This window comes from Stegastes partitus, unplaced genomic scaffold (genome assembly GCF_000690725.1).
Source record: "Stegastes partitus isolate 25-593 unplaced genomic scaffold, Stegastes_partitus-1.0.2 Scaffold1229, whole genome shotgun sequence".
Classification (NCBI taxonomy): domain Eukaryota; kingdom Metazoa; phylum Chordata; class Actinopteri; family Pomacentridae; genus Stegastes; species Stegastes partitus.
In genome coordinates, this window is record NW_007578960.1 from 389,453 (window position 1) to 413,337 (window position 23,885).

Consider the following 23,885-nt stretch of genomic DNA (forward strand, 5'->3'; position numbering starts at 1 on the left):
CACTGAGCAGAAGAACCATGTTTAGTAACACTGCTTTAAATTGAGCAATGCTACATTTGGGCAGTGGCCCTGCAATAAATATTTATTCTTAACACTACATTCTTACAAATAACGCATAGCATAGTATTTAGTTTTCACTGCAGCTCACTCTGGGACAGACACTATGTGCTAGTTGTCTGACCTCAGCTGGATTTGCATTCCTGAAGTCAGAGCTCAGTATTATTTAGAACTGCTTATGTTCTAATATAACCTTTCACATTTTACAGTGCTTCTGACAAAATTAGGCACTTTATTAATTTTAGCCATGTTTGTAACCAAGCATTGCAACTAAATACTTTTACTAAAGTACTGTACTTAAGTACAAATTTGATATACTTTACTTGAGTCTTTTCTTTTAGTGCTACTTCATACTTCCACTACAGAGGGAAATACTCTATTTAATCACTACATTTATCTGACAGCTTTAGTGACTTTAGAAATTATTTATTTTTTAGGCAACACAAATGAAGAAGTTGTAAAATATATTTTGGTGAAAATGAAACCATTCAACAGTTTACACAAATACAGCGGAACTGATAACTTGGTTAATCAGATGGTCACTTGACAAGAAAATGGTAACTGTTTTGACAGTAGTTAAAAAAGCATTCGTGACGATATTTCTCACTATTTTCTAAATTTTTACAAACAAAACCACTAATCGTTTGATAGCGGAAATAATCAGCAGATTAATCCTTCAACAAAACGATCAATAGTTGTAGTTCTATATTCTAAATGTGAGCCACCTCAACCATCTACAACAATATTAATGCTTTTACATGAATGCATCTATGATCTATGATATACAGTTGTCCTCAAATGTATTCATTCCCTTCCATTAAAGAAAAGGCAACAATAGTCACTCAAATAACTACAAACTGAAAAAGATAATAATAAATAAAAATTTGCAAAATTATAATTTAGTGAAATAAGACATTGCTTTTGAATTGTGGTTGAAAAGAATAATAAAAAAATAAAATTAAAAAAAAAACTTACCCAGACAAATTAGAACACTTTACTGATGAGCAGTGGGTCAAAATCCAAATTCCTGTCAACAGGTGCAGAAGTCTGATGAGAGTTACAGAAAACACTTGATTGCAGTGATTGGCTCAAAGGGTTGTTCAACAAAATATTAGTTTATGGGTCCCATCATGCTCCTTCTTCTTCTTCTTTTATATATATCTGTTGAACCACAATTCAAAAGCAATGTCATGATTTTCATAAAATTTTTATTTATTATTACGTTTGTCAATTTCAACTTATGTCAGTGACAGCTGTGGGGAGGGTATGAATACATTTAAGGATGACTGTAGAATTGCATAGTAGTCACAGGGGACATTTTCATCCTTTTAGTACTTCAGCTTTTAGGACTTCGAGTTCATTTTCGTGACATTACTTTTATATAAGTTATGTTTTAAATGCCAGGCTTTACTTGTAAAAGAGTATTTGAACAGTGTAGTCTTAAATGAGTAAAGGATCTAAGTACTTCCTCCCCGCAACATCACTTAGTAGATGGCAATGGTACCCTGTTGGTCCAGACTGACATGCTTTAACACCTGTTTGTTGCAATGAAATCACCATTTGAGAATGAATCTTAACGACTTTAGCTGAATTTCCCCCAAGAGCCACCAGCAGGTTAACATTTGTTGTTTTTAGTAAAATGTATGAACAAATATTTGATCCATTTGTGTGAAATGTGGCCCACATTTATTTACTGGCTATCCCATGAATTTTCCTCTGGCACGATAATCAGTTTCAAGATGTCCAGGGTACTTTGGTTTATGACAAAACCTGCCAAACAAAGGGCATCAGCTTCGTCTTTAGTGCTAATTAGCAAATGTAATAATGCTGAATTACATCAAGTGAACAAGATAAACACACATGCTTGACATCATGACTGTTGGTGTTGTCACTGTGAGCATGTTTGAGTTAGCTTTTACTTTTGTTTTCTTATTGTTTTAACAATTTCCTCATCCTCTTCCTCTTTTTTTCATTCTTTTTTTTTTTCTTTTAATCTTTACTTGATGGTGTTTAATTATGGCCTGAACTTTCTCTCTGACTGTATCTCTCCATTGCAATCAGAAAAGGAAATATTTTCACATTGCACAACTCAAGGAAAAAGTTCAGACAGTTCACATTTATTGCGAGTAATGAGCAGGTCAGGTAGTCAGACCTGGGGCAGGCAGGGAACATGCAGGAGGTCAGTAAGAGGCAGGTTCAAAAAAAGGCTTGAAAGCTGCAGCTACAAATGGCACATTAGACATTCTAGTAAAGGGCAAGAGGGCCAGTATATGAACTGTAGAGGTTGTGAAGGGAATGGAGAACAGGTGAGCAGGTGGGTGTGGGGAGTCAAGTGACCAGGAAAAGGCAGGAGGGGCTGAGGTTACCGCGGGGCAGAGGGGGAATGGCTGGTTCTCTAACAACGGGAGAGTGGAGGTCGCAAAGGTCAAGACGCAACAAAGAATGAATAACTGAATGAAGTGTGACAGAAAATAGATGTGAAGCGGTTCAATTAATCTACTCTAGTAGCTGTTTACCTTCTTCACACGAGAGAGAGGGGACACAAATGACAAAATTCCTGAGACCGACTCCACCAACACTTTTTTTTTTTTTTTTGTCTGGCAGCTTCATTGTGTAGGTTTTAAACAATGGGGAGAATTATTTGGAGTAGTTGCTGTGTATGTAAAATGCAAATGAAGACTAGGAGTAGAGAAAAGAGAAAAAAGCCAGATTGCTTTCTGATACATAATTTACAAGCTGGAGTCATCGGTCATCTCCACTCAGCTATATATTATTATTTGTTTTGTTTAATGTTGAACTGCTGCACGTGAAGATAAGTGTGCTGTAGTCTATTTGATAGACGTCTGGTGGGGTAATTTACACTATATTTCTAGATTAAATGTTAAAACACCATATTTTTTAAACTAAGTGTCTTTGAGGAATCAATTTAAAGGGAAAACTGACTTAACTGGATTTTAGCAACTGAAAAATTCTGCTCTATTAAAGGATCACTGTGTATTATTTAGTGGTAATAAGCATTGCAATGAGGCTACAGATTGCAATCACCTGAATAGCCCACGCCTCAGCCTCTTGTTCCAAGCATGCAGGAGAACTTACAAATGCAAAAGGCCTTTTCAGTGTTTGGTTTGTCCAATCTGTGCAGAAACATGGTGGTGCAACATCATGGCAGATGACCACATCACGGGCTCATATCAGGTAACAAAACCACTACAATTCTTCTTTACAGATGATTATACACTAATGAAAACACAACTATGAATAATATAATACATTTCTGCAATTAGATCCCCCTATATCATACATGTCGATCCTTTAATTTGTATTTCCAGCACACCTGACCTGTAGATGAAACCTACAGCTGATGTCAGTCATGTAGACAATGTATGTATGCAACCAGTGTCACATACTTTTTGTGATTTTTAACACAACACAGTTGCCTGTATGTCATTTCTAAACAACAGTGCCCTCCAGAGTTTGACTTAGACACATTTGGTTCACACAAGTTGTGACATTATTGATGTTATTTCACATTTTAATGTTTATGATGATGAAGACCCTTACAAATGTTATAAGAGCTGAAATGATTTTAGATTCCCTCCCTTTATTTGTCACATGCACAGTTAATAAATGAAATATAATATGTCTATAGTCAGACTGGTGACCTGTCCAGGGTGTCCTCTGCCTTCGCCCTAAGTCAGCTGGGATAGGCTCCAGCCCCCCCACGACCCTACTGAGGATTAAGCGGTGTATAGATAATGGATGGATGTCTGTAGTCACTTGTAAGGCATATGCTTATGGAAAAGAAACATGTGACCTGTAAGCAAGCCAGTAAGTGTGAAAAAAAAGTGTACATTTTTTTGTTTTACGTGACTTTGCAAGCACAAGCAAGAGAGAGACAGAAACAATTGTGGTTTGGAGATAAATGAGTATGAAGACCATGTAATACAAAATTTGTATTTATTTACTACCAAACATACTTAACAGCAGGGCCAGCCTTCAACAAGAGGAAATACTTATTAAATTACATGAGATAAATATACATTTTAATTGTTTTAAAAGTCTACACCCTTTTTTTTTTTTTTTTGCAAAAGTAACAAAATTGCATTGTGCACTATGTACAATAAAGATATTTTAAAACATTCACTTAGAACTGTCGCAGCAAATTATGACTGTGCAAAAGAATTTTCACTGTACATTAACAGCAACGCCTTTAAGTTTCTCCTGAGACCGAACCTGCAACATTTGTACAAGCTTTTATACACACAGAGCTTACAAAACTGCTGCCAAATTGTCCTTTAAAGATATGCAATGCCCAACAGATAGCCTTGTGCCAAAGTTTCATTTCTGGGGATACATCAATCCTCTCGTGTATTTTGTGAGCCCTGTTTTTGCAGCGATCCACTTGTTGTAGTTGGTGACTTGAGTGTAAACACCTGGTTTGTTCATCCAGCCACAGCCCTCGCCCCAGCTCACCACCCCGAACAGAAACATCCGGCCTGATGCTTCACACACCAACGGACCGCCAGAGTCACCCTGCAAGAACGGTCAGGCGATCAATATAACATGAACAAGGTTTCCATTTGATCATTTTTAGAAGGTCATTTGGATACTGACTGTCAATAAAAACAGAATAATGATCTCTGTATCTCAATGTCTTTAAGTTTGTTTACTTTCATGATTCAGATCTTCCAGATATTCAGTATGGATAGTAGAGTGACCAGCTCTTTATTACACACTAAGTCAGTTCAGGTGCAATGTAATAACTAACAATCAGTGAAAGGTTTGTTTTCAATATGAATGGTGATTTCAATTCAAAATAATCTAAATACAAAAAATGTTGATGTAGAGAAACTGTAAAAAGATATTCATGAGATCCTAGAAATGAGAGAAAGCTTAAAAACTTGTAAGGAGTGACATTTGTTAAGGCTTAAAAATAGAGAGTAAAAGAATTTAAAAAAAAAAAAGAGATTAGAGGTCTAACATTAGGGCGTGCAACACTTTTAAAACTCTATGTTTCTTCGCATGAAGTGGAAGAAACACTCCTGAGATCCTTTATTGTTGCCAAAGGTCACAGAAATTGACTCCACTTCAGATGTCACAACTTCTGCTCCCTACTCACTTCTGTTTTTGTGTCCATATTTAAACCAAGACTGATGGAATGTCACAAGAAACAGGCCTTCAGTTTTTTTTCTCTTTATTTTTACGGTCTGAGCTTTGTAAAATATGCATGCATATCGACACACTCGACTTTGTGCTCACCTTGCAGGCATCAGTGCTCCAACTTGGGCTCCCAGCACAGAACATGTTGTCAGTGATTCTGCTTCCATACTGCAGGCCACTTGTACATTCAGCACGGGAGAGCAGCTTCACGTCGGCCTGTTTCAGGTACTGTGAGAATCGTGGCGACTCTGCGAACATCACATCGGCAGGTGTAAGAATCAGTCAAATTGTCGAGAGATCAGTCAAGAGACTAAAGGTTAAAATTCTGCAGTAGTTACCGAATTTCTCTTTCCCAAATCCCGCGATGCTGCATGAAAATCCTGCAGGCAGCTGAGTGTGAAGCGGAGGGAGGCAAACTGTCCGAACAGTCGGTGACCTCACCGCGCAACCTCCATGTGTGGTTGCATTTCTGCTTTTGATCTTCACCAGGGCTGCAAATGTAAAGATAAGCACGTGTGAGTCCTGCACACAGAGAACTTCCTCACTCATAAATACATATATATATATACAAACATAAAACAATACTTGTGCATACCTATGTCACTGTCGTAGTTTGAGTCATTGTACTTTTGGTGGATGATCAGTTTTTCCACAAAAAACTGCTGCTCTTTGTCGACGTCTGTGTCATTGATAGCGCTCTTCCCCAGGTATACAGAAAGATGTGGGATTTTGGTGTTTTCACTGAACAAAAAAAAACAAAAAACACAAACCTTTAAAATACCCACACAACCCTGTAAACATGTTATGTGAGTCACATTTCCAATATAGTAGGATAATTACAGTGGAGAAAATGATATGGTGTTGTGTTTTTTCTCTATTTCTTTGAGTGTGTGTGTGTGTGTGTGTGTGTGTGTATGTGTGTGTGTTTTCTCACCCATCAGTGAAGCAGTGTGCAGCTGTAAGAACCCAGCAAGGTGAGATGAGCGAACCACCGCAAAGGAAACCGTAGCGCTTATGAAAGATAGCAGCCACCCATGGGTGAGACTCTATGGGTGTGAAAGAGCCACCCACAATTTTGTTCATCCTCCGCTCAACCCTTTCGCCACATGACTGCTCTGGAAGGACACACGGGGTGAGTCAGTGAGTGCTGATGAAAGGAAATCGCTAAAAAAAAAAAAGAGAAAGTAGGTTTAAACAGCAAAACTACCTGTGTCCATAGTAGGCTGTGGTTGAGGTTTCACTGTTGGTCTAGAGCCTGTATTGGAGCCTGAATAAGAGACCAAATGAGAAAAATCCAAATCAAACATACAATTTTTTATTTCAATATTGTATATAAATATACTACAATATTTTAAAAAATATACTATGAATTATAAATGTTGGTCTTACATCTGGGAATGTCACAGAATTCTCTCACAATCCTGCTTCGCCTTCGGACGAGGCACCATGGCATCAGACTGTAGTCGGGATTCCTAGTGTTCAAGGGCAATGATATTAAACATGTGATACTTTTCTTTAACATATCTAGGCTTCAGACTGGTGACTGGAATTATACCTGCAGTAATTATGGTCGCCAAGTCCCTTTGAAGCTCCTTTAAGGTGTTTCTGCCTGTTCCAGTTGAGACACTTGCGACCAATTGCTGACCTGTTAATAAATCCCCTGTAGCTGCTTCCATCCCCAGACCGACACAACTCTGCAGATCACAACATAAAAACAGGAGAGGACATTTAATTCACCTGTCTATTTTTAAACAGTGACTGTTGAGGTTATACCCTGGACAACTGACTTACCTTCTTTACCTACTTTCTTTTTAGACCATCTTTGTGAAAAGACCTGAGGAGCAGAGACAAACTGAGTCAAACAGGTGTACAAAATCTTCTGTGCCACCTGAAGTTACTCCTTCTCATTGTTACTCACCACGTTGACACTGAACGCTGCAAGGACGGCGATGATGGCGAACAGATTCATGCTGACTTATGGTTTCGCTTCTGCTTACTGGAAATATTTTTGTCTGAGAACCGACTGAAAAAGGAGAAGAAAATTACAGAAATGGAACGTAACAATAGTGGATGAGTGGATGTGGTCCTTATATGGAGCTTATCGTAGAGCACATGACAGAACAGACATGTGGTTTCTCTGAATTTAAAAACCAAAAAAGATTCCTGCATCCAAAACAATTCATTATTATCTTGGTTTACATTGTCAAAATTGAGCACAGGGTAAGAATTACACAGACACTATATGAAGAGTTCATTTGCAAAAACAGATAACTCCATCTTCACAAACCTTCAGAAAACCCACTTTTCCATCATCTAGCTGAGACAATATCAAGCTCAACTTGTCTCTATTTTTGCCATGTCGTTTCTACTGAGTCAAATCCACTCAACTTCAGTTTGACTGATATTATCTCAAGCATATAAACAAAAAAAAGTGTTCTGAAAATCTACAAAAACTGATTTATCTGTTTTTGCAAATAAACTCTTCATATGTTTCTGGTGATGGCATGTGCTTGACTATTACAGAGAAAACACTGTGCTGTGGAGGTTTTAATGCGAAAGCAACAGATAGAAGATGTTCAGTGTGTGTGCTCTGTTCTGTAAACACAATCTCTATCTGCACAGTGAGCGCAATGTCAATTGAGATTGATTAAAGCAAATCCTGTGCACACTATTATATCACATTAGTTTTACAACACTGAATTAGTAGATAGTCCTAGAACACAGTGTTGACTTGATAATGACAAGAAAACAGTTGTATCATTTAAGATGTACTTTTAATGCACAGTGTCTGATGATAAATGCTTTCATTTAATCTTTTTTTTTTTTTTGCTCTATCGCATTAGAATATTAACATCAGATTTCATTGTTTATGAAGTTCGTTAAGCCAGCACTGTTGTAGGAATCTTTGTCAGAGATGTGTTTACCTTTTTGTCAAGCCTTTAAGTGTTGATGAAGTCTGTTTCTTCCAGCTGAAGAGCCTCTTCTCCTCCCTGTATTCTCTGCTGTGCACCTGAGTTGTAGCAGGACTCACACTGTTGGCTGCTCTGGTGTTACAGTGCTGATCCTCCCTGTGTTGCCTCCCCTTTATAAACACAACAGCTACAAGTGGGAGGTGTTTAAGAGACTATATGAAAACATTACCAACATTCAGTTGGTGAGCAAATCAGCAATTTGTTGATCAGGCAATTTGTCATGTCCTGTGACACACACACAATGACCACATCCCTTCCCCTGCAAACACAGTTATAGTATATCCAAAATAGGGGATGTGTGAGATGAAAACACCCGATTTCCAAGTACTTTGACTTGTTTGAGTCTGATAAGAAACATAAAAGGAACTTGGTTTCTGTTCAGAGCCTGTTCGCATGAACATTAAAACCACGAGACAAAAAAAAAAAAAAACAGCGTAATCAGTGGCATCAGTAGTTTGAGAACTGCAGCAAGAAAGTTCTTATCAGTGCAAAATATAATATAATCCTTTATTGTACAGTATTCAGCTGAAGTAGTACTATGGGATTTAAACTTTGAGAATGGGGCTTCCAACAAACCATAAGATGCATGGGTTAAAAATATTACTTTTATTATATATATGGAAAACTTATATGGAAAAGTACAATACAAATTGTTATACTGTTGCACGCTACAATGACTATGCTCAGGGATGTACTTTTCCTTTGAGTTTTTGTGTTTCTATAGTGTGACTTTTCCACTGCTTGTGATAGTATTTCCCAACTGCATCCTTGTTAAGAATGATCTCCTTTTTTATATGTAAAAAAGTTAAATATCCATCAAAATTTGTTTCATCCCTTAACATTCATCAAAACATTTTCAAATAAAAAACACGAAAAAGCTGGAAACAGTGTGCAACATATGGTGGTACAAAGAGTGTGTGCCTCTCTAGATAATAGGAAATGTAAGAAACTGTCATTTTGCCTTGTACACTCTCATTACAACATAAGGAACTATTGTTGCTGTGGCTGCTACTGTGCTCTTGGCATTGTAAAATGGTTTGTATCATTTAGATTGTGAGGCTTTGTGCTTTCAAACTATATATATTTTGATTTAGACATATGCTAATGACATTCGAAATTTGTAATTTTTACTCGACCTGTATGCAGGCCAGTGGTTGTTAAGAGGCTAATGTCACAAAGACTTCAAAACATAAAACCTTAAAAAAACACTGGATTTGTTTCTTAGGATGATATTTTATCTCATCAGTTTTATACGGTAACAACTCATTGCATCAGTACTGATTTATGCATCCACATCTGCTTGTTGTGGCATGCACATCATGTAACTGCATCGTCAAGACCACGTAAGAGCACAAATTCCTGGATATTGTGAAAATGACAAATTAAAACAAATGTTAAACCAATTCTAAAATCTGGTTTGGATAACAGAGCAGATGTATTCCAGGACAACATTCTTTTCACATCCATAATAATAATGTAACAAAACTTCCACTAAAACAATAGCCATTGTCATGAATTATGGACGGGAGTTCCTCAGCTAAAATTTCCCTCATAAATTACCTCATCAATAAGTGTGACGGCCGTGTTGCTCACATTTCCTCCTCTTTGATGGGAACAATAACCAGATATGACGCGTTCCTTCAAGGCCTCGTGGACTTGAGGTCTGCATTGGATGATATAAATACAGACAATAACCAAGAAACAACTGACAATTAACTCTTAATGAAATAATGTATCAACTCCAATATTATATGATAAAAGCCGACAATTAGTTCCACCCAGGTGTTTCAACTAAAACAAGAACTACGTGGTAATTTTACCCAACCCAGGGAAACCCGGGATATTTGTGGCTAAAGCCAGCTGCAACCTGTAGTTTTTGAGTTTGTCATTTTGACGCAACAATTCTGACTCCCTCAGTCGAGTCTGAACAACAGTCAGGTTCCAAATTGTGTCCTCAAGACTCCAAACTCACATCGATATCTTCCTCATTTTAGTCCTATACAGACTGTTACCTTTTTAATCTGGTGAGAGGCAACAATGATTCTGTGAAGAAATGAGGAGTGCTATTTTATACAGGAAAAGGCAGGTGCAGGCAGTATGTCAATATTTAAACAAAATCCTCTTCTTTCACTTTGTTTGATCTTAACTATCGTCTTGTTGACAGTAATATTTCTAATCAACAAGTTGTACTGAAATAAAGCTTATCACTGTGCTTAAAGTAAGATTTTATCTGTCTTGTTTTACAAAAAAAGAACACAAATCCTACAAAGAAAGTGTATTTGGAGGTTGCACACTTATAGAAATTCTAGTGGGATTATATACTTTTTTAAAGGATCCGAGTTTCCCAAGAGCATAGGTGCAGGATTTCTATTTCTATCCCTGCAAACACACATATTCAGATTTTAAGAAGCTGCGTTGTACATTAGTTTTTATTTGCTTTGCTCTTCCGCTATAACTTTAGGGTCGGAATGTAGGAGCTTCTGTACAGCTGCAGACACAGGAAATACTCTGACTCAGCACGGAGAAAATGAGGAGGGACACAATAAAAAAAAAAAAAAAGATGTTGGCAGTTTGACTTGTGTTTAATTTTTTACCCTAATGATCTATAAAACGAGAGCACATTTTGCAGAATGCACTCTATCTGGATTGAAGTGTGGCCTCGTTCACTAGGCCTAAACATCACACATTCTGGCCACTTCAGGTGAGATAAAACAGGAAGTTAACCACTGAGAATGTTTAGTTTCGCACGTCAAACTATTCACACTTGCCTCACCTCAACCACTCAATGCTGTAGCGATGGGGATTTCAAGTCACATGTTTTTGGTTGCTATATTTAAGATGCCTGTCTGCTTCTCTTTTCCAGCACAATGATAAAAAAAAAGAACTACTTCATATTAAACTGGAACCACAAACACTTATGAGAAGCACTTGTTACCTGCATACTTCCATTTAAGTTCACACATTAATAATCATAAACGGTTCATTTCAAACTGATTAGAAATATACGTATATATTTTTATATTGCACGTTTTCTTTCAGCAGCCTGTTTAGATTCACTTTGACTTCTTGATAGTCAGCTGTCAACTAAATGAATTGACTAAATGACTGATTATTAGCACAACATGTGGAGAGAAAAAGGTGAGAATAAATACAATAAACATATACTAAAACAGGTACCACGAATGGTTGGACCTATAAATACGTCAATAACAAATGCAAGAAAAGTTGCAATGAATGTTGCTTCACTGTGACTAATTCTGCTGACCCACATTTCATCAGCCCTTAACTACCACTGAAAACATCTTGTGACATTTCTTGATTAAGTGACAATTTTGGGAGTCTACTTAGACCTCATGGTTTATTGAAAAGATTTAGAAATGCTGCACTCTCACAGAAAATTTCTCTTACTTTATTGCACATGTTGATGGATGTCGATAATATATAAATATCACATTTGACTGATATCAACTTTTTTTTTTAATGCACTGTTATTCTATATTGTAATTGTAAACAGTGAATACAAAAAAACTCACATAATGTGATGACATTTCTGACAAACTGAGAGCAGCCCAAGGTACTCAGAGGGAAGCTGTTGAATATAAGTTGCTCTTTTTATCATAACAATGATGTATCTCATGTGGAAAGTGAAAATCTGTGGTTCTTATTTATGGTGAAAAGTGTTCTTGTTTCTCCTCAGCTGCTATATGTTTAAACAAAATATTAACCTGAGTTGAAAGAAGACTTTAATGCCATCATGTAGAAATACTCAGTTACAAGTGAAAGTTTATACATAAACTCCAATACATAAGCACCCAGATCAAATGATGCATAAAGTATCCCAAGGAAATCATATTGTACACATCAGAGCGATGATCATTCAATCAGTTGTCTATTTAAAAAAATTGGGTAACTACTTTAACCCTTTATAGGGCACTCCTTGAAAAGAAGTATTTATAAAGTGCTTGGCAAGTTCACTTAGTAACATTTCTCTTGGGGTAGTGGCACTAATCTCAAAAAATAAATCAAAGTGGAGTTCAATGCAAACTAGTAACAAAGTGTTTGTAAAGTGCCTGGAACATTTGTTTTGTGACATTTTTCGTAAGGTAGTGATATTGGCACTAATATAAAAACTAAACCAAAGTGCACATGGTTCTTCAACCTCAAGGAGAGGCACGGGGTGGACACATTGCACGTTCAAGGAAGTTACCAAATATGGTCACTTTCCCCATAAAGGGTTAAGCATAAATTAATTGGTTTGCATATTTAAAAAATAAAATAAATAAATAAATAAAAATCTAAATTACAGCTTCTTAAAACTGACCATTTCCTGGTTTCATTCCTCATCGACAACAGTAGATTGAATCTCTTTCGGTTGTGAACAAACCATTTGATGACATCATTTTGGGCTTTGGGAAACAATAATTGAGATTTTTCACCACTTTCTGACATTTTATAAATTAAACAACTAAGGGATTAATCAAGAAAATGGTCAACTGATTAATCAACAGTGGCAATAATTAATTTCACTCCTAGTATATATTGTATCATTGGTTTAGAACTGTAGATGTATTGTGTGTGTGCATCTACAGTTCTTGGAGCTTGTAAGGGCACTTTAACTTAAGCCAGTATAGCTTGAGCTATAAAACATAATTATTTATTAGATGGTTACATTTTGTATTAATGATTAGAATCTACAGAGTAGCTTTAAGATAGCTGTAGAGGATTGACAATGTTCCGCATTTGCCAGCAAAATACAGTCAGTATAAATAAATTCAGTACTTGAGCAAATGTCACATCTGTCCCTTTCAGTCATTGTGTGGGATCAGGCCTGAAGATGTGCCTATTGCACCACCTAGTGAACAAATTAAAACATCATCAAACTTTTGGAAATATTCATTCTTAACTTCCAGGGATGGGCCCAGCTTTGGTGGTAAAAGGAGAAAAGTGAGGTGGGCCAACTCAGTGTGACCATGTTTTGATCACCGAAAACCAGGACACTTGGAGTTTACTCAAAGATGCCTTGTAATTTAAATACATTTAAAGTATGCCTCCTACAGGACAGAACCAGGACATTTTCATCACTTTATAAAAACCAAGCAGGACGGCCAGGACAGGACGTGAACACAGCACATGTCCCGGGGCAACAGGAAATTCCCCCCCGAGAGGGACAGGCAACCAGATCACACGCATGCGCAGACGCACCGCCTGCCTGTCAGCGTGTACTTTCACTTTACGCACATATTGAGTTGTGTGACACTCGCAGAGGATTTCCACCCAAAATTACAACAAAACCACGACATAAACTTTAATTTTAAAGCCATGTTCGATGGAGTCGTAGGGTGAGGGTGTAATTTCGCGGGTTCAGTCTTCTTACTTAAACACTGAACAAGAACACGGACCGTAAACAACGCGGTTAGCTAACTCTGCAGCAACAATGTTCTGACACAAAGTGAGCTGTCACCTGAAGACTCTGACCTGCTGCACGGGTGAGTAGGTTACATTTGTGGGCTGATATGTTGCTCTAGTAGACATTTTGTCGAAGATAGTCAAGCTGTTTTTGAATTATCTGACTTCACTGAACCCAACGCAGTCAGTCCTACAACAACAAATGACCTGAGGGCTGTACTATGAAGCAAGTTAGACATAGCCAGGCTTTCTTTGTGTAAGCCGGCTCGATAAAAACTAAAGCCCCAGCCAGAGATTACGGGTATCACGACGGTGGTTTTCAACTTTCTTTGTCAACTCAGACTTTCTGCTTCAGACTCTGTGCGCGTTCACATAAAAAGCATAGACTGTGTAAAAGATGGACACTAGCAACCGGCCCTGAAAAATGACGCCAACCCGGAAGTGTCAAAAACCTGCAATACCACTACGTCCGCTAGTTGCTGGCTCCAAAAAGCCCTGGCTCCCATAGACTTGAATTGGAAAAGAAGTGATCACAGATCACGAAATACCGCATTCCTACAGCTCAGGATTTTTTTTCTTATTAGTTTTCATAGTCAAATCGGCGGTAAATGTGGGCGGGCAGAGAGGACCTGCCTCTCAATCTGTCTGACCAATCGCTGCTCCTATGGTTCCGCCCCCCTCTGACGATTTTTGCACTGGCTCCAAAAATCCACGATGTCAGCCAGGAAGTAGCAAAACCCTGGCTTCATTTTCTCAGTGCAGAAACCAACGGGTGACATCACGGTAGCTATCTTTTATACAGGCTATGATAAAAAGAGGCGTTCAACGCGTCACGTGACTCTTATTCTGCACAAAATGAAATGATCGTGTACAGCTCAACAGGTTGTTTAAATGGAGAACAATGAGGAATATAAAAACATGATGATGGTAAAAAGCTACTTTAAATGGTGGAAGACAGAAATGCTGGTAGAAAACTGTCAAATGTGTTAACGTATAATATTTTGCCGATGCAGCCGCTTGTTTCCAACTGACAGCTGCACGTTAAAGTTAAACTTAATATATTTAAACATGATCTTGTATTGAAGTGCACTGACACTGATACTGTCCCATATTGCAGGATATCACTTTAATTTTTGGCCAAATCAAAGCTAAAATAATAGGGATGTCTGATAATATCGGCCCACCGATATTACACCATTGATATTGGCATAAAAATGTAATATCTGTCAGTAGCGTTATGGTTTGTTTTTTGTTGTTGTTGTTGTTGTTTTTTGCCTATCATGAAAACTGATAAAATAATGCCTGGATTTCACCGGCATTTACCTGCACGCAAATGATGACGATATAAAACGACATCATGAAGCATGTAAAGAACTGGGCTGCAGTAACAAACATATATTGGTTTCGATATCGGTTGATATCGGAATTGGAAATTGAGAGTTGGACAATATCAACATTTCGGATATTGGCGGAAAAAAAACAAAAACTATATCGGACATCCATAGAAATTAATGCTATTGATTGAATATTCTCTGTAATAAATGCCAGTGTTCTATCAGCTGCAGTACCAGCAGTGTAAACAGACTTGACAGCAAATCAGAGCCAAACATAAAAACATAGTTAAGTGATTTCTGCATCGCCAACTAAAAACATGTCGGGTTCCCATGGCAACATGATATTTACAGTGTGTCATACTGTAACTACAGGGCTTCATTCAGTGATATTAGTAACACAGCTCAACATGTTTGCAGATAAAACACATTCCCTCAGCTGAGAATCTGTATTGCTCATAAATAATAGTCAGTAAACGAGTTGGTTAAAGGGAGACGCTCTTTCCAGCCAATTTAAATCCGAAAACTCTGAGCATAACCTGCTCCCGACTAGGTTAGCTCCACAGGATAAGTTACCATGGAGATGTAGCTCCACAGCATCAGTTACCATGAAGATCTAGACAGGTAAAAAGAGAGCTACCTTTGTGACACTGAAAACTCTGATTTTAGGCTCAACATACCTGATAACCCACTAATCTCGCTTCGTAGTACAGCCCTCAGTTGGCTACTTGTTAGCTACTGCATAAGAAAAATATAAACATCTACACCACTGGAATATATAATAAAAACAGTAACATAAGAAGCTAATAAGGTAACAGTAAACACTGCTAAAACATAGAGTTAAATATATGTTAAGCTTTATTATCCATGTGAAATAAAGTAGAAAAAGTTAACAAACATTGGTGTTACTCAACAATAACACTGTGTTCCCTGCTGGTTGACATTGCGGTGCCACAGGCTGTGTATATGCTCAAATGAAAAGTCTGAAACAAAGAAGCTTTGAGGTCGACAGTGAGGACCAGTATTACCTGGGTAGAAAAATATTTTGTTGTTGTTGTTGTGGCTCTTTTTAGCAGAGGTCCTTTGCACTGTTCCCAGTGGCTGCAGCAGGCCTCAGGCTATGGAGCAGACTGCACCCAAACAGAGCCAGCTGTGTGGCTCCTGGGAGATGAAGGGGAAACTTGGGAAGGGAAGCTTTGGGCACGTCTACCTGTACCAGCACCTTGTAAGTTCTGTTACCCGTTGAGGAAAGCCCAAGTTCCAGACCCAGATGTGTATTGGCATTGTTTTTACTCCCTGTCTGTGTTTGGAGCAGGAGTTGGGCTCGAAGATTGCTGTGAAACTTTGCCGCCTGGAGCTAGACTCCAAGAAAAAAGACCGCTGGTGCAAAGAGATTCAGATAATGAAGAAGTGAGTGTACATCATCTGCTGGTCTTGACAAAGATGCCTTTCACTGCACATTTTGTTTTTGTCAAACCTTTGTAGAATGTTTTGAGCTTTTTCTGTTACAGGCTGAACCATGTGAACATTGTCCAGGTCAAAGAAGTACCAGAAGAAATGAGCTCCATTGCTTTAAATGACATACCGCTGCTGGCCATGGAGTACTGCTCGAGAGGAAGCCTACGCAAGGTACAAAATAGATCCTTCATAAAAACCCTAAACAACTTGTTGTCTTTTCAAGCATTTCACTTAATTGATGTGCCTCTTTATGTAGCTGCTGAGTAAACCAGAAAATTGCTGTGGACTGAAGGAGAGTGAGGTCCTTTTGCTGCTCAGTGACATTGGTAAAGTTTTCATCAGCTTTTATTTTGCCAACAGGTCTCTATAATCACATGTTGGTGCATAATTTATATGGGGTTTTTCTATACGAACACAGGTTCTGGTATCCAGTATCTACATGAAAATAAGGTCATTCATAGAGACCTAAAGCCAGAGAACATAGTTTTACAAGAGGCTGATGGGAAGGTAAACTAATTTGCCTCTGACGTGCATGTAGCCTTTTGTAATCTGAAATTTCCTATATGCATTCTAAAGCTTTCTGTGCCTTGCTTTTTACAATGAAAACATGTTTCTTCCAGCTAGTCCATAAAATCATAGATATGGGTTATGCTAAGGACCTGGAACAGGGCAGTCTGTGTACATCCTTTGTTGGAACTCTCCAGTATCTGGTAAGTGTTGCATCATCTCTGCACTCCTCTGTGGTCAGTTTTTTTTTCTTCCAGGATGTCAACAATCATGCCCTGTTATTATAAATGTGACAGGCTCCAGAGCTGTTTGAAAGTAAACCCTACACTGTAACTGTGGACTACTGGAGCTTTGGAACAGTGATCTTTGAATGCACTTGTGGCTTTCGCCCCTTTCTGCACCACATGCAGCCTGTACAATGGTGAGTCACATCCTAGTGATGCATCTCTTGTCGGTAAACTGAAGCACCTTGGCATAAGCATAACATAGAACACACATTTTTGGAGGACGTAACACTGCATGATGTCTGCATATATAAATACACATATACGAGGTGTGTCAGAAAAGTTCCAGGACTGGTGTCACAAGTTTTTCAAACCCAAACTACGAGTTTTACCTGTCAGACGATCAACCAGCACATCTACAAAGAGATCTTGCAGCGTTTGCTTCGTTGAGAAGAGGCAAGAGTTGTGGCAGGACAAGTCGTGACTGCTTCACCATGACAACGCACCTGCTCACAATGCCCTGAGCATTCCAAAGGTTCCTGGCTGAGAAGAACATCGCCGTGCTGAAGCAACCTCTCTACTTACCCCACCTGGCTCTGTGGGATTTTTTTCCTCTTCCCCAAGCTCAAGGGGCTCATCAAGGGGACCCGTTTTGAAGATATGGACGATATCAGGATGGCTGTGACGACGGAGTTGTGGAGGATCCCGGAAGAATCCTTCCAGGAGTGCATGGCGGTGTGGCAGAGAAGGCTGGGAAAGTGCGTTAGACTCCAGGGGGATTATGTCGAAGGGGAAAACTTGGAATTTGGAGTTGAAATATATCTTTTGTGACACCAGTCCTGGAACTTTTCTGACACACCTCGTATAATGTAAAGACAATAAGCTGTCATGCTAATCTTTTGCACGCCTGCACTAGTGTTGCTTACGTCAATATTTATTATCGTGCCCTGTCCTATGTGAGTACATAAATACACAAATAAATAAAACACAGCAAAATGTTAGACAGAACATTTTGTATTAGACAATCATATAAAGATAATGGAAAAAGCTACCATAAATTTAATGTTGAGCATTATAGAGAGACTATAAGCCGGAAATATACTTGATATGAAAATGTATTAATTTATTAAACAGGGACAATGCATTCATACATAGTACAACAATGTTGCAACTGATGTGGTGCACAAAGAGTTTATAGCTAATGCTATTTCTCAGAGCTGTATGTATAACATACACTTCTTTATGCAGTGGATGCGACAACTTCATGTTTCTAAAACTGCACAATAGTTTTGTATTGAAGGTGGAGGCAAAGTAAAAGTCAGTATGCCTGTTTAAGAGCATGTTGTGGCTCTAGTTCCACTTTGATGGATTTGTTTTCTGTCTTTGGCTGCGTTTCTTCTGCTCTAGTAGGACAAGCAAAGTCAAGAACAAAGGTCCCAAAGACATCATGGCAGTAGAGGACATGAATGGAGAAGTCAGATTTTCCTCACATCTTCCATATCCAAACAACCTCAGCAGGTAGAGACCAAAGACACCTTTTTGTACCTAGCAGTCAAGCATGCTTAATTCTAACTAGCATCTATCCTGTGTGTGTGTGGGTGTATGGTTGTCTGTGTGTTTGTGTGTGTCTGTGTGTTCAAAGGCCTTTGCTGGAACCAGTCGAGTCTCTTCTGCAGATGTTGCTACTGTGGGACCCTGTGATGCGCGGTGGAGCTCTGGATCCCGACACAAACAAGCCATACTGCTTCACCACTCTGCAGAATATTCTCAACATGAAGGTCAGTAATATGAACCTTGTTTGTATGTAGACTCACTTAAACCACATTTTATGGAATGCTTTTATGGTTTTGCACATGACACAAGACTGGAGGGTAGTAATCAAAGCATTCTGCACATTCACATGCCCAGGTCATCCATGTGTTGGACATGACGTCAGCACAGCTGCACTCAATGGTTTTGGGCGCTGAGGAGAACTTACTCTCCCTGCAGCTTCGTCTGGAGACCCACACTCAGACACACATCTCCCCACTGAGTCAAGAGCTGCTGCTGGAGACGGGAATCTCCCTCGACCCACGCAGACCACCTGCACACTGTCTGCCAGATGGATTGGTATGTGACACACACACACACACACACACACACAGAAATATCTAATGTCAAGCAGATGCAGTCACGTTTATATGTACCAGTGGATAGCAGCACCTACTGTTTCTTATCTCCATATTTTAAAAATATTGGTTTGTTGTGAAATAATGGGTAGTTCTGAGTTACACAGTACTGTTTCGTGTAAAAAGAATGGGCTTTTCCCGTTCTTATTTTTTTGTGTTCATACTTAAAAAATGTAGTAAAATACAACTTTAAGATTCCAGTGGTTTTTTTTGTATGTTTTAACCAGTGATTGAACGTTGTCTAGCACACATAGTAATATCCATCCATTATCTATACACCGCTTAATCCTCACTAGGGTCGACTTAGGGCAAAGGCAGGGGACACCCTGGACAGGTCACCAGTCTATCACAGGGCTACACTTAGAGACGGACAACCAAGCACACTCACATTCACACCTACGGACAATTTAGAATCACATAGTAATATCCAGAATAATATTGAATCCCTTCTTTAAGCATGGCTGGGACACCTTCATAGTCTTCCTGTTTGATAAGAGCCTGACCAAGTACTCTGGACCACTGACTGCCAGACCTCTGCCAGACAGTGTCAACTTTATAGGTGAGATATCTGACTGTGTCCCAAGCTGTAAAATAATGTTCTTAACATGCCTCTTCAGTTTCACCCTCTGCTTACAATAGGGGAATAAAATAAATGGCAGGGGGAAGATCTTTGATGGTGTTTGTAGCAAAGTTCAAGTACATGCTTTAAATGTGTTGTCTGAATGAATGTGGAAATCATGTATCTTTTGTGCATCATGTGTTGTCTCAGTCAGGGAGACTAAGACACAGCTGCCACTGTCTGCTCTTAAAAAGGTGTGGGGCGAAGCAGTCAGCTACATCTGTGGTTTGAAAGAGGACTACATTCGACTGTACCAGGGACAGAGAGCTGCCATGTAAGTTTGTAAACACGCACACACACACACACACACACACACACACACACACCCTAATGCATACGTACACTCACGCAGTCAAACATTCTTAATTTGTGTGTGTGTAGGCTGAGTCTGCTGCGTTACAACACCAACTTAACGCGGTACAAGAACCTGCTGTTCTCCCAGTCGCAGCAGCTCCGAGCCAAACTGGGGTTCTTTAAGTGTAGCATTCAGCAAGACCTTGAGCAGTACACTAGGCAGAGGAACACCGGCATCTGTGAGTGGATGTTAATGTCCTGTTGTAATACGTTCAGTAGTTTTAACTCATTCTTGAAGCATCTGCTGTTTGTGTTCGTTTGAAGCTTCAGAAAAAATGCTGAAGTCATGGCAGGACAATGAAGAGAAGGCTGATGGGTTTACAAAGGTAGGGCAGTTGCAAAGCTACACAAACTAACTTTCATTTATGTACAGATAGTGTAATACTAAGTGGCTTTCTCCATTAGGTTGCAGATGTGGGGTATCTGGATGAAGAGATTGTGGCTCTGCATTCTGAGATTGTGGAGCTGCAGAGGAGTCCGTTTGCGAGGAGACAGGAGGACATGATGGAACAACTGTCAGTATCTCTGTCATACCGTACTTACATTATCGTCATTTCTTTTAAGGACCGGCTCATACATTTTCAAATTCTATCTGTGGTCAGGTGTCCATACGTACATTGAAACTGCGTTTTTATTACTGTAATTATTTCTCCTATTAATAATCCACACCTAAAGTGATTTCAGTGGAAGTAACTGGGGACATTTGTGTTACTCTCTTTTGCTGCAAAGCAAGGAAATATAAAGAAAGAATATGGTACTTAACAGAAAGTAACTTCCCACTTATTTTGTTTAAATCAGACTCCTAAAGCCTTATGTTATCTTCAGAAAAAGTTTGGAATATTTTTTTGAATGGGACTTCAATGTACATGTGGGCACTATTCCTTTAAGATGGATTGTAACCTATCCTTTAACAGTAACAGTTGTTTGCACAAATTAATTCTTTGTTTTTTGTTTCCAGTGAAAAAAAGGCAATTGAACTCTACAAGCAACTGAAAACTAAATGCAAAAGTTAGTATCAGCAATATGATACTATACATCGGTTATCGGGGCTCCTATTTTTTGTTTTTTGTTTTTTTGTACATAACCAACAGTAGTGCTGTGAAATCAGATAATGGATACAATGTAGTTGTAATCAATAAGTTGGAAGATATGTAGGAGTATTCACTGATCAAATGGGTTAAAGGGTCCCTAATTCTTCAGAGTGGCTGTAACTTAAAAAAAAGCAGGATATATGTAATAGTGTGTCATGTCTGTTTACATCACTGTGTCAGACGACTGTACATGGATGATAAGAAGTATGTTTTCTGTAGGTCCTGACCCTCCACATGGCTACAGTGACAGCTCAGAAATGGTGAAGACTATACTCCAGACAGTTCAGAACCAGGACAGAGTACTAAAAGACTTGTACACTCACCTGAGGTAATTTATCTGCAAGTTTAGTTCAAACAGATTTACTCATAAGCATGTAAAGGTCAGCACCACTGAGGTATCATTTTACAGTTTCCTGTTTTCCCCATTGTTGTCTTTTTCTTTAGCACAATTCTGGTGTGTAAGCAACGTATTGTGGATTTGTTCCCAAAGTTGGAGAGGGCGATAGAGAACATTAAAACTGCAGAGGAAGCAGTGATGCAGATGCAACTGAAGAGACAGAGGGAGTTCTGGTACCTCCTCAGGATTGTCTGTGTAAGCATATAAGGAATGGCACTACAGAAAATACTCCAAGCTTTTAATGATAATGATCATTTTAATGTAGCTAAAGATCTGAAGTACACAATCAAATGTATAAGCCAAACAACGCTGTAGCTAATAATGTGTGTGTATGTGTCTTTAGGCTCAGGGCAGTGCTCAATGTGCAGCACTTAGAAAACAACGTGCTGACAGGTAAGTGGTTTCAAGCTGCAATCCTCTGCTGGAAGTGTCACAGAGCTGATAGTATGTTTACTGCTGTATTTGAAAAAAAAAAAAAAAAAAAGTATGTTTACTGCTGTATTTGAAAAAAAAAAACAAAAAACACTGTTGAAGGGAAAAAGCCACATGAAAACATTGTGTCTGTTTTTTGAGTAACACACTGACCTCTACACTGTATAACAAGTTGTATGATCTCCTGCATTGCTTACAAATCAATCACCAAACTACCACAAGAGGTCGCTCAATGGCTTCAAAGTCAAGGGGCATGTAGAATATGGACTGTCAAAAATGACCATTCACCTGAAGACTTGCAGTAAATTTTAAGTCTCTTGTTCTGTTCCAGTGAAACGGTTCATCAATTACTGGATGAAAATCAACGTTATCTGAGTCAGCTCACTGCTTTGCTACAAGATGCCACCCAGGAGATGGAGCACAGTGTCATGGTATGGTATCCATGTGTGAAGGAATGTGCTCATGCATATATGCAGATTCCTGATGTAACTGCTTGTATATAGACACACCTGTTCACTGTTAAATATAATCTATTTCATTATCGCAAGTATCATCACAATCACTGTTGCTTGTGTTATTTATTGTGTGCTGGTGTTTTGCTTGCATTCAGTCTGTCATGGATCATGCAGGTTGGGATTGGAGTACAACATGAAAATATGAATGAAATGTAAATGGAGAATGGTGTTTGTAATATTACATCATGAACATGTTTCTTGTGTCTCCAGGAACAGGACTGGAGCTGGACTCAGTACGACTCAGTGAAAGTGGAAGCTCAGAACCTGTAGAAACTGGCCAAAGATTCTTTACTGTAAAAAGTGCCTTACAAGAGTTACACTATCTGAAAGCTTTGTAATTCCAGACTGTGTCATTTAGATGTATGTAATGCTGTAATACAATGAAACAGCATGATTTGATAAACTATTCATGTTTTTACTTTAAAATATGTTATTGAATAGTAAACAGTATTTCCAAGTGTAGCTATGGTGTATTTATTTAACTGATAATATTGATTGGAGTAAAACATTGCTGCTAACCAACTATGCATGATGGAATGTAAATAAATTTTTATAAATGTAAGGCAAATAGACCATGTTTTATTTTTCTTTGTTCAAGCAGTTTTGTTTTTTTTATATGAGTTTGTTTCTTTGCAAATGTATAACTGTATAGGAATCTGGTTGTGTTTTTTTACTTATCACACAGTGGACTCAATAAGACCCAGGTTCCAATTATCCTATACTGAATTTGGTTAGAAGACAGATATATCTAATAGTATGGAAATAAGTATGTAGATTAAAGAGATCACACAACACAGTACAGAAACAACTGGTTACACATCTAAAGCTCTTTCAAAGACCTCTGTGTGTAATACGATACTATATATAAATGATCTGGCTCGCTTGCTAATTGTATTTATAGTCAGCATAGAAAGGAATAAAAATAACTTGGATCTGTGTCCCATTGACTTAATATAATGCACAGTCCAGGCTCTCAGGAAATTATTGGTCTCTAATCAACTGACCAGCGACTGATTTTTTTATTTTTGCGTCAGCAAAATAACGACATTGACGAACGCATCTGGTAGTTGTATATCATTGTCAAATTAAATGATTTAATAGGATTTTATAGAGAGAAATAGTTGGAGGATTTTATATCGTTGCCCCCCTTTACAACCGTTTTAACTGCTGTTTGTCCAACAGTCCCTGAAGGCA

General features: G+C 38.5%; 2 protein-coding genes across 7 annotated transcripts; one reads left to right on the forward strand and one right to left on the reverse strand.

Annotated features, from left to right (window-relative positions):
* Positions 1-3,997: 3,997 nt before the first annotated feature.
* Positions 3,998-14,058, reverse strand: plaua (plasminogen activator, urokinase a). Of its 3 annotated transcripts, XM_008297594.1 has the most exons (12): positions 14,048-14,058; positions 8,142-8,243; positions 7,136-7,240; positions 7,009-7,051; positions 6,773-6,911; positions 6,607-6,689; positions 6,425-6,484; positions 6,152-6,332; positions 5,813-5,958; positions 5,556-5,708; positions 5,317-5,465; positions 3,998-4,590 (listed from the first exon to the last, which is right to left on the reverse strand). In XM_008297594.1, the coding sequence occupies exons 3-12, from the start codon at positions 7,184-7,186 to the stop codon at positions 4,396-4,398; spliced, it is 1,200 nt and encodes a 399-aa protein (XP_008295816.1). In that variant the 5' UTR covers positions 7,187-7,240; positions 8,142-8,243; positions 14,048-14,058; the 3' UTR covers positions 3,998-4,395. The 3 variants fall into 3 exon arrangements, with proteins under 3 accessions (XP_008295816.1, XP_008295817.1, XP_008295815.1); XM_008297595.1 differs by lacking the exon at positions 14,048-14,058 and having other exon boundaries at positions 7,018-7,051; positions 8,142-8,281; XM_008297593.1 differs by lacking the exon at positions 14,048-14,058 and having other exon boundaries at positions 8,142-8,281.
* LOC103369011 (inhibitor of nuclear factor kappa-B kinase subunit alpha-like) lies at positions 13,398-23,261 on the forward strand. 4 transcript variants are annotated; one of them, XM_008297589.1, is made up of 22 exons: positions 13,398-13,675; positions 16,000-16,151; positions 16,242-16,336; positions 16,438-16,555; positions 16,641-16,710; positions 16,803-16,891; positions 17,005-17,094; positions 17,188-17,312; positions 18,523-18,633; positions 18,758-18,893; positions 19,024-19,224; positions 19,740-19,842; positions 20,053-20,176; positions 20,284-20,435; positions 20,521-20,582; positions 20,662-20,771; positions 21,215-21,264; positions 21,567-21,675; positions 21,792-21,939; positions 22,088-22,137; positions 22,508-22,607; positions 22,902-23,261. In XM_008297589.1, the coding sequence occupies exons 2-22, from the start codon at positions 16,047-16,049 to the stop codon at positions 22,959-22,961; spliced, it is 2,208 nt and encodes a 735-aa protein (XP_008295811.1). In that variant the 5' UTR covers positions 13,398-13,675; positions 16,000-16,046; the 3' UTR covers positions 22,962-23,261. The 4 variants fall into 4 exon arrangements, with proteins under 4 accessions (XP_008295811.1, XP_008295814.1, XP_008295812.1 ...); XM_008297592.1 differs by having other exon boundaries at positions 18,526-18,633; XM_008297590.1 differs by having other exon boundaries at positions 16,003-16,151.
* Positions 23,262-23,885: the final 624 nt, after the last annotated feature.

Bases quoted from the DNA above. Each gene is read 5' to 3' on its own strand.
- plaua (XM_008297594.1), bottom strand. From the start codon at position 7,186: ATGAATCTGTTCGCCATCATCGCCGTCCTTGCAGCGTTCAGTGTCAAC. The intron at 6,690-6,772 runs GTATAATTCCAG...CTTGAACACTAG, and splicing joins GGCGACCATAATTACTGCAG to GAATCCCGACTACAGTCTGA. The intron at 5,709-5,812 runs GTATGCACAAGT...TTACATTTGCAG, and splicing joins AAACTACGACAGTGACATAG to CCCTGGTGAAGATCAAAAGC.
- LOC103369011 (XM_008297589.1), top strand. From the start codon at position 16,047: ATGGAGCAGACTGCACCCAAACAGAGCCAGCTGTGTGGCTCCTGGGAG. The intron at 16,711-16,802 runs GTAAAGTTTTCA...ATACGAACACAG, and splicing joins TTTGCTGCTCAGTGACATTG to GTTCTGGTATCCAGTATCTA. The intron at 22,608-22,901 runs GTATGGTATCCA...TTGTGTCTCCAG, and splicing joins AGATGGAGCACAGTGTCATG to GAACAGGACTGGAGCTGGAC.